General features: G+C 39.2%; 1 protein-coding gene across 2 annotated transcripts; it reads left to right on the forward strand.

Annotated features, from left to right (window-relative positions):
* The first annotated feature begins 573 nt into the window (after nucleotides 1-573).
* LOC113028796 (myelin-associated glycoprotein-like) lies at nucleotides 574-5,986 on the forward strand. Of its 2 annotated transcripts, XM_080306418.1 has the most exons (8): nucleotides 588-760; nucleotides 926-977; nucleotides 1,182-1,568; nucleotides 3,375-3,680; nucleotides 3,764-4,045; nucleotides 4,202-4,280; nucleotides 4,429-4,468; nucleotides 4,633-5,986. In XM_080306418.1, the coding sequence occupies exons 2-8, from the start codon at nucleotides 929-931 to the stop codon at nucleotides 4,873-4,875; spliced, it is 1,386 nt and encodes a 461-aa protein (XP_080162544.1). In that variant the 5' UTR covers nucleotides 588-760; nucleotides 926-928; the 3' UTR covers nucleotides 4,876-5,986. The 2 variants fall into 2 exon arrangements, with proteins under 2 accessions (XP_080162543.1, XP_080162544.1); XM_080306417.1 differs by having other exon boundaries at nucleotides 574-760; nucleotides 3,764-4,280.
* The last annotated feature ends 4,138 nt before the right edge of the window (nucleotides 5,987-10,124 follow it).

Raw genomic sequence — 10,124 nt, forward strand, 5'->3', positions numbered from 1 at the left:
ACTTATACACTCACCTCTTGCCAGTCTCCTCTGTCACTATAAAAAGGGAAGAGAGTCACTAATCCCATCAAAATCACCTGTCCACTTTGACATCCCAGCAGTGCCCCATACGCTCAGCAGCAGCAGGCAAGAGACCACACCCCTGCCACATGGACATTAATTTGGCAATCTTTTGTGAAAGTGCTGCAGATTTTTTTTAAGGCATGCCACTTTTGTCCTCTATTTTCCTTTCTTTCTTTTTTGTGTGGAAAATACAGTGTACACCATGTAGATACTATGTTTTTGGGTAATAGCTGTTTGGCAATTATTCTGTTGCTGTAAGAACCCCCCCCCCCCCCCCATTTTTTCTAAAATATTTTTAGATACAAATAAAAATGAAATGTCCTTATTTAGCAAATAAAATAAAACAAACACACGGACACTAAGGTCAGTCTCAAAAAACTCAGAACAGACAAAGCCAAGGGAGGCGTACATGGAAGGGAACTACTGAGAGAATGAGGAATATGTTTGCATGTGAGTGGAGTGTCAGGTGAATCTACAGGCAGGTGGGAGTGGCAGCATCTGAAGTGTCAACAGAGTGCATGATGGGAACATAAAAAGCAGACTGACCGATTAACGAACAACAGAAAACCAAAATTATCACAGGTCTGTTTGCTTTGACATTACAACATCTAAACAGAGAAGTGTTTCACTCGCACTGCTAAAATCACACACTGACTTTTACGTTGTCGTCTCTCCTGTGTAGCAGACTGATCATTTGGTAAGAAAACATTCATTCAGTTTATTAATTTTGTGCATTGCAATGAAAAAAAAAGGCTTTATTTGATTTTTTTAGTTTTTGTTTTGTAAGTGCTTTACAAAATGAGGCAAGTTCCTGTTTTTGTGTCTTATTTGTGTAATGATTCTTTTCTTCATGTTTTTCCAGGTGATGGGTTTTATGACAGACATCATGCTACTGAGTTTCCTCATTATTCCAAGTGAGCCATCTCATTTCAGTCATTTACAGTCTGTTAGATCAGAGCAGACAGATACTTGACAAAGTCAAGAAAATGACTTTGTCAGATACTGACAGATACTTGACAAAGTCAAGTATCTGAGGATGTTGAAAGAACAAGAGACAAAAAGCAAACCCACTTCTCTTTATCTACATTTCTATATTTTCATGATATTCTGTTTTTCAGGCACTGTGGCTGCTTGTCCTCCAAACACACACCTGTTCATCACTGCACCAACAGAGATGGAGGCTCTGAGTGGATCTTGTTTACAAATCCCATGTAACTTTAGTGATGCTGGACCAGAAAAGTTTGACAGCACAAGACCTGTGTTTGCAGTGTGGATTAAAAATAATCATACTGATTTGAAAAGTCATCCAGAAAACGTGATCTTCAACAGCAGTGTGACATTTAACATCTATCCAATGAATATTACAGGAAACCTGACACAGAGAAACTGCACCACTCTGTTTTCCAATTTAATCACAAATTATACAAACACATACTACTTCAGAATTATGAACTGGCCATTCAGATCAACAGCTGTTTGTGATTCTCTTCAAATAACAATTAAAGGTAAGAAAGTTTCCTCTAATTTCTATAAACAAAGTATAATCAGCTGCAGCTTTTATTCGAAACAACTAAAAAAGAAATTATGAACAAATGTAACAGAAATGAGCACATTTAAGTGTTTTGTGTTTAGCTGGAAACTCGGAAAATTAAGACGGCTCAGGACAATAATTAGTCTTCTGGGGTCTTTATTGTGAGCAGTAAAATTGGGAATCAGTAAAAAAAACTGTAGTAAAGACAGAAAAAAAAATAAAATAAAAAACAAAAGAGAAGAAATCCTGCATACAAAGAAAAAGTCACTGTTTAAAAGCATATTTATGATTTTTTGTTATGTTTAAATTGTCACGGCAGGGTGTGCTGGTGTGTAGATGAGGTAGATCCAAAAGCAGACACGGTGAAGACAGAACTATGTTTCCAAAAATAAAGCGAGCCTTTATTGTGGCTGATGGCATGAGAACAACTCTAGAGACACACTGAAACTGGGAAAACTAAGGGGACTATGAACACTGTATAAACTAAAAGACAATGACACTCTGTGAAAAGATTATGAAATACTATGAATACAGAGTAACTAGGGATGCTATGAAACACGCTGAAACAATGAGGGTAAAACTGTAAAACCTGTGGCAAAGATAACAGACGACCTGACAAAAAACATTAAGAGACAAAGGACTTAAATATACACATAATGTGATTAGGGGGAGTGGAGACACATGAGGAAACAGCTGACTAGGATGAACATAATGATGCACAGGAAATGTAAACCAAAAACACAAAGACATGGAAACTGGACTTTCACAATAAACAGGAAAACATGACAAGACGCAGGCATGACACAAACTTGACAACATTAACCAGACAGGCAAGAAACATGACCAATAACACACAATAAACAACAAGGGGAGTTTTAACATAGGGAAAGATGACACAAAGAAATTAAGAAACAAAGGACTAATGGCAACCTAGAAATTGACTGGATGAGCTAAACTGAAACTAGAACACAAATTAATACAAAATGACACATTAACAACATACACACGGTACCCAGTACCGTGACATAAATAGTCTGGTTTCCATGGAAATTTCACAAGTTACTGTTCAACAAACTAACGTCTTGACACAAGTCTCTCTCTACATCTCTTCCCCAACCTTTCCTGCACTTACAGGGGACACAAAAGGAAGAATCCTGTCTGTTAGTGATTAAAAACTAAAACGGCATTTGCATATTTGTCACTTCTGCATGTTTCAACTGAAATAATATTTTATGATAAGACAAAGACTGAATAAAAATTGCAGTTTTTGAATGATGATTTTATTTTTAACATTTAAAAATGTTATCCAAGCCCCTGTGTTAATACTTAAATGTCTTGGCAGCAAGAACTGCAAGTGTTTTTGATAGCTGGTAATGAGTCATTCACAGTGCTATTGAAGAATTTTGGTTCCCTCTTCTTTGCTTAATAATTTTAATTCAGCTACATTTTCCAAGCATGAACAACTTGTTTAAAATCAAAGCATTACATTTAATTTTGGATTTCACGTGATAAACGTCACCTTCATTCAGGGTTTTTTTTTTACTTTTTATTTTTTTGAGTCACAGACCATAACACAACCACCACCATCTTTTACTCAGGTTATCTTTGTCTAATATTAAACTGAATTTTAATCCGAAACTTTTAAGTGAGACAAATATGCAGGATTTCAGGAAGGAGGACAATACCTCACTTTGGTTTTTAATCCATTGTTGTGGCTGATCTTCATCTGTTTCTTGACGGTATTATTAGTTTACAAACTGTGTTTAATGTGAAACCACAGATTCTCCTTGGAGGCCCAATATTACAATCCCAGGTGATCTGAAGGAGAAGGAGTCTGTCACTATAACCTGCTCAGCTCTCACTCCCTGTCCACACTCCCCTCCTCAACTCACCTGGAATCTCACACAAGACTCTCACAGCAAAATAGAGGAAAACACAGATGGAAGCTTTACAACTAAAATCCAGCAGAACATCACTCTGTCAGACACACATGATGGAAAGAAGATCAACTGCTCTGCCAGATATCCTGTGAACCAAGGAAACGACACCAAGACAGCAGAGACAGAAGAGACTCTCAGAGTTTCATGTAAGACAATCAGAGTTTGTTGTTGAACTGAATCTTAAAGGACAAAATGATGTATGGGATATCTCTTTCTTTTTTCTCTCCAGATGCTCCTAAAGACACCTCAGCATCCATCAGTCCAACATGTTTGGTGTCAGCAGGCAGCTGGGTGAACCTGACCTGCTCCAGCAGAGCCAAACCTCCAGTCAGCAGCTTCACCTGGTTCAAGAAGAGCAGAGATGGAGCTGTGAAAGTATCTGAAGGAGAGATTTACAGCTTCAATGTAACAGATGGAGGAGTTTATTACTGTGTGGCCACTAATGATCTGGGTAATCAGACATCAGCAGAGATTAACATGACTGTTAAAGGCCCATTGCCTAAAGAGGAAAGTATGTGCTCCCATCATTTTTTTAAAACTTTTTTGTATCTATTATATCTTTCATTTAAAAAAACTACTTCAAGTAGTAACGAAGCACAGCCTGAATCAATATGTCAACATAAAATCTTTTTTTTTTTGTTACTTCATGATTTCTGTGCTTCAACAGACAAACTGTGGCAACATATTGGCGTAATTATTGGGATCATTTTACTCTTAATCTTACTCTGCTTGATAATCTTTGTTTGGTAAGTATCACACATGAAAGTAGAAAACACATACTGTTAGTGTCAAAGATATTTTATCTGCAAATTAAAATATCTGTTTTCCAACAGATTAACTTTATTCACAATTATATTTAGTAGAGTTAATTTAACAGCCTCTTGTGTCTTCCAGCTGGTTAAAATCAAAGCATCAAAGACAACAACAGACTCAGGTAAGGGAATTAAAACAAAACAAAACAAAAATCTATCTGCAGGATAACTGACTGTTCTAGTGATTATTTACAGTAGCATCTTTGTCAGAGCAGTCTGATCATTTAATGTAACAAAAAAATAACAGAGTCAGCTTAAGGAGTATTCTATTATTTTAATTCCATAGATTCAAATAAATGAAAAGCAGGTTGTTGAAGAACCAGGAAGTAAAACAGAGGAAGTTGAAGAAAACATCCATTATAGTGAGATTAACATTTCCAAGCATCAAGCATCCTCTGACTCAGTGCAGGACAGAGGACAGGAGCAGGACACAGAGTACGCACAGGTGCAAATCAGCAAGCCAGAAAACAACTTAATACAGAGTCCTCATGTCCAGGAGGAAGTCTATAGTGAGGTGAAGAAAATTTAAAATGTTGTAAAATGACATTACTTCAGCGTCGACATACACACATGGAGCCTTTCTGTGGGTCATTTTCACAGTTCAGTGATGACAAAGAAACAACACCCTGCAACTTTTCATGTTCTGTTTTCATTTTCTTGTGTTCATGAAAAATCTGAATAAGCAGAAGTTTCAGCACTTCAATAAGGAACTGGTTTCACATGTCAGCCGATTCTGTTCTGTAAAACTGAAAATCAAAACCTACACATGCTGCAGCTTCGTTTGAGTTTTTTCTGCACTCTGCACTCAACACTTGTGTCAAGCTCACGTTTCCCAGTCTACGCCTCTCTTTTATTTTGACATTCTTGTGTTCCATGTCCAGTGTGTTTCATTTTGCTTCCCTTGTGTCATCATGTTTATTTTGTAATGGCTGTTTCCACTTCCCCCATTATCCCTCTGTGTATTTCAATCTTCTGTCTCCCTTTGTTTATCTGTTTTTATTTGTGTCATGTCACTGGAATTCTCAAGTCTCATCATGTTCATGTTTCTCAAGTCTAGTCCTAGTTCACCCAGTATAGGTAATAGTTTAGTTTTCAGCTTTGTGCGCCTCTGCCATTTGCTTTTGTATTTTTTCACGAGCCGGCTCGCTTTTTGTTAAAGAGAGGACAGCTGATGCCATTATGCATCAGACTGTCAGGGTTCATATGCCTTTTTCAGGATTCAACGTCCCTTTTCAAGCTTTTCCAGCCCCCCCCCCCCCCCCCCCCCCCCGTTAAAATGCATGTTTCAATTTGCATCACCTCAGTAAGGCCATTTAAACAAATCATCCTAGGTGAACTTTGTTCCTTTGTTCCCCTTTTGTTAAAAATGCACCACACAAAAATACTGCAAAAGGAAACGGTCCTCTTATATACATAGTGTATAAACTCAAAATGCACATTTCACTTAAAAGTTAAGATGTGAAAATGTGAACAAATCAACTGTTAGAGATTTTCTTCTCCTGTTGAAAAAAAAAACTAAATAAATGCGTTTTCTCATCAGATACTGATGCTTCTTTCCTGTGTGACAAAAAATAGGAGACATATGTTTGTTTGTTTGTTTTTTAAGTTAATTCCCAATAAAACTGTTCTATTGCTAACTACATTGCTGTCTGTATTATTGCTGGAGTCCTAAATGATCACCTTTGAAGTGTTTGTGCTAATAACATCATGTACAGTCAGACAGGAGAACATGGAGAACAGCACTGACTGGGAGGCTTTGGACAGATCACATAGTTCAGTTCAACATATAAGACTTTAAGGATGCACAAGCATCTACTTAAAATCTATTGAATTTATCATCTGTGTTATTATTATGTACAATTCCAATGTATCTTGTTTATCTCCCTTAAATAAACAGAAAGCCTTAAAGTATGAAATATTCATGTACAAATACACATATAAATGTGTGTACTGTCTGAGTGGCTGATTGTGCCCCACAGGCCTCAGTGTGAGCTTGAAGACATTTATAATGTTTAAGTAGTTTAATGTGCAGGTGCTGACTAGAAACATATTTTGAATGAAAGCCGGGGAACTTTGGTAGCACAGAAACAAGTGGCTATACCCTCATATTACCATTGTTTCACCCAAAGGCACCAAGTTAATACTCAAAAAAGCTGCAGCAATAAACACAAATATAAACAGTACTTGGTGACAACTTTACTTTTAGCCTTTAACCCTCTGGGGTCCAGGGTATAACTGGCCGTTTTTGACTACTTTTGATTTTGCCTCTATAGTTCACCTTTAAAAACTGTTTATCTTGCCAATCTGTTATTTTCTCATTTTGACAAACTGTATCAGCACAATTTATTTAAATTCAGACAAAATTTAAAATACGAGTAGAAAGTGATATTTTTGACTGTAAAAACCACAAGCATGTTTAACGAACATTTTCATAACTTGAAATGCAAATAGAAATTGTACATTTTTTTTAAAAAAGTTTTGCAAATAACAAAGTTATATGGTACTATTTACTTAAAGATACGGCCAAGGCGTTTTTTATATAACCATTTCAAACTATTTACAGAACAATCAGGTGTTCTGCATCAAATAAGAAGGCACACAAATTATTTATGCAACTCCAAAAAATAGTTTGTGTCCACTATAACACAGATGAGAACAGCACAGGGATAAACCTGCAGGTCTGACAGCAGGTGTGTCACCTAGCGTTTACACTGCAACCTGCCTTTGGTGGCTTTTTTGCAGCAACTGTGACGTTCACTAGTAGAACAAAACAACGACTACACTACACACTAACTACACAAGACAACACACTAACTTGAGACTCCAAACATGGTAAACATCACAAATCTCTCACGTATCAAAACACTCTCTCTCTCTCTTTTGCTCACTCTCTCTCTGTCGCAGGTCACTCCTAAAACTTCCACCTCTTCCCAAGTAACCAAATGGCACATGTTGCCATGTCATTTTTTGATTGGTCGAAATGGTACATTTTTCCACCAATAGGAAAGAAGTGTTTTTTCTTTCTCTTTTTTCACTCACAAGCAAAGCGTGTTTGCTAGCGCTCTCCATAGAAAACGCCGTTTATACCGTTTCTTCCCGGAGTAAACGCCACTATTTTATTCAGAACCCCCTCCAAAAAACTTCAGATTTACATGACCTATCAACACAATTTAAAAACTGGTATATAGTTTGAAGTCCGCACGTTCGATCCAAGTTGAAATAGATACTCTGGGTCCGTCGACCCGAGAGGGTTAACCAGAAAGCCTAAATTGGCTAGCTATATATTAGGCTAATGTTTAAAGCTTTCACTTGAGTAAATTAACTCACATTACTGCTAAGTAATGTTACCTAAATTCACAGCATATCCCATAATAGTGTTGCCATACTGCATCACACTCAGTGCATTTTTTTTTTTTTTTTGTCCCGTTCGGATCTATAGCCATCAGAATTGTTGTCTTAAGGCCAAGAAAGATGCCAAGCAGATTTATTTTACCAAGTGGATCATCATGGCCTTGCCATATTGGTCCATTTGATTGACCTTTATTATAATTTTATTTATAAAGAATTCATTCTATTTTCAGTTGCTACAAACGGGACAGACATGACTGGGGGATAGGACAGGGAGAAAGAATGAAAGAAAGAGAGGGAGAGACAGAAAACCAAAGGGGAGAAGAGACGGTGAGAAGGGGGGGAAGAAAAAAACCAAACAAACAAAAAAAACAAAACACCTGGGTCACCTGTATGGAGAAAAAAAAAACAGAAGAGAAAGCAAACAACAAAGAGCAACATAATAAGAAAAAAAAAAAGCACCATCACAATAAACCAGCTAGCAGTAGATATCAATAGTTACTAAATAATAAACGATATTGTGCAGCACGCAAGATAGACAGCGCACAATGTGCTTTGAGGCAGCAGCCAAGAAAGCTGTAGTCCACGTCTGTGAATACCCATGTGTACACCTGTGTGCATACCTGTGTGGATCAGCATGCTTGCATTCCAAAGGTTTCTCCATGTAACGATCTGCTAGGGAGTGTGGGGAGCCACAGCCCCGTCCTCCAGTGTATGAAGCAGGTATGGAGGAGATCAAAACTCCAGACATCCAGAGGCCCCCAGAACACAAGAGACCAAGGAAGACCAACAGAGGGGCAGCCGCGCCACTGTCCCAGTAATGTCCCCAGAGAGGTGGCGTCTGATACCCAACCTGACATATAGACATAGACATACAGGCACACACAGATACAAACATCCATTCCCACCCTCATGCTCTCATATGCACTTACTCCACACTCAACCGACGTGGAGACAGACATAAAGAGACGCTGTACACACGATCACACTCCCCAAGCGTACTCTACGAACCGGGTCTAGGTACCCTTGCCCCTGGAGGGGGGAACTGCACCCAGACCCAGGTGGTGTTACCCTTTTCCCTGAGGTGGGGAGAGGCAGACCGCCCCGACTCAGCAGCAGCAGGGAGGCCCCACACCCCAGACCGCAGTCGGACGGGCCAACTCCTCCTCCTAGCCCCCCCGCTCCAGCAGGCCGCAGAGAACGGGGGTGAGAGAAGACTCCAAACCTCCCTCCACCCACTCATTGTAGTGTTGATGCATGTTTGTTCTAAGGTGCAATTAAAACCCAGGAGGGCATGGAGCTACCTGCCAGAGAGCAGCAGGTAAGCACATAGTCCCTCCTGCTAGCCCTCAATGTCTATGTGTATTTAAAATTGAGAGGTGGGCAACGATGCCAGGGGTGAGGTGTACACCCTGATGGTAACTTGGACTCCGTGTATCGTGCCCACCCCCAAGATCCTATGTGTGTGTAATGAGGGTGTGAGTAATGTGAACGTCTAAGTTGTGGGATAAAATTGAGGCAGAGGCACTAAAACTTAAAACGCTGGCTCAACAGACCCAGGAACATGACAGTAAGTTAGTTTCTCTTTTCTTTCTCTTAGACTTTTAAGAGGAGGGGTGCACATCAGTAGTTTTCTTGTGTTTTTGTTTGTTTGTTTTTTGTTGTGTGTTTTTTTTCTTTATTATTGATAGGTTTGTAGCTTAAACACATGGTCTGTCAATACGTAACACCGGTCTCGCCCTCTAGCTGCCATCAGCCTAACTACACTGACCGGCTGCATTAACATCTACTGTACAATGCAATTACACCGCATCTCCCCTTTCTAGAATCAATGGGTAGACTACCATTGACTCACCAGACCTTAGAGGGTTATTCTGCCTCTGTGGCTGGAAGGTCTGGTCCTTGCTTACCTGTAAGGAGTACTATATAATGAAAATCTTAACTCTAATTAACCCGTTAAGTAACACAAATTCTCACATGCTAACTTGTCACACCTCCTGTATTTCCCAACTTCTGAACATGCATATCTGAAAAAGACAACCTTTTAGCTTTTACACTGTTACCCATATTGTGCAAACAATACTACGAAAGAGGGGTATTCTTGTATAAAACAGTCCTTTCCATCTTATCCGTTACAAGTCCAATCTGGTTGGTCTCACAACCACTCTTCCGGATCTGGTTCTGGGTGTAGATGGAAGCTCTGGAGAAACTGTCTCTGGCATGTCCGTTGAGCACTGCTCCCAGGCTTCTGCAGATTCTGGCTCCCCATTATTGCTCTCAGTTTGGTCTGGAGAGTGTTTCATGGGAACAAGATGCCGACGATTCCGCCTAATTGTCCCACGAGGTCCCTCCACGAGATATGATCGTGGTGTGGAGTGGCTGCCAATGACGGTGCCACTGGCTCTCTGGTCTGTTATCCACACTTCTTGG

Source organism: Astatotilapia calliptera, chromosome 9 (assembly GCF_964374335.1).
Source record: "Astatotilapia calliptera chromosome 9, fAstCal68.1, whole genome shotgun sequence".
Lineage (NCBI taxonomy): Eukaryota > Metazoa > Chordata > Actinopteri > Cichliformes > Cichlidae > Astatotilapia > Astatotilapia calliptera.

Bases quoted from the DNA above. Each gene is read 5' to 3' on its own strand.
- LOC113028796 (XM_080306417.1), top strand. From the start codon at position 929: ATGGGTTTTATGACAGACATCATGCTACTGAGTTTCCTCATTATTCCA. The intron at 1,569-3,374 runs GTAAGAAAGTTT...GTGAAACCACAG, and splicing joins TCTTCAAATAACAATTAAAG to ATTCTCCTTGGAGGCCCAAT. The intron at 4,281-4,428 runs GTAAGTATCACA...TGTGTCTTCCAG, and splicing joins TGCTTGATAATCTTTGTTTG to CTGGTTAAAATCAAAGCATC.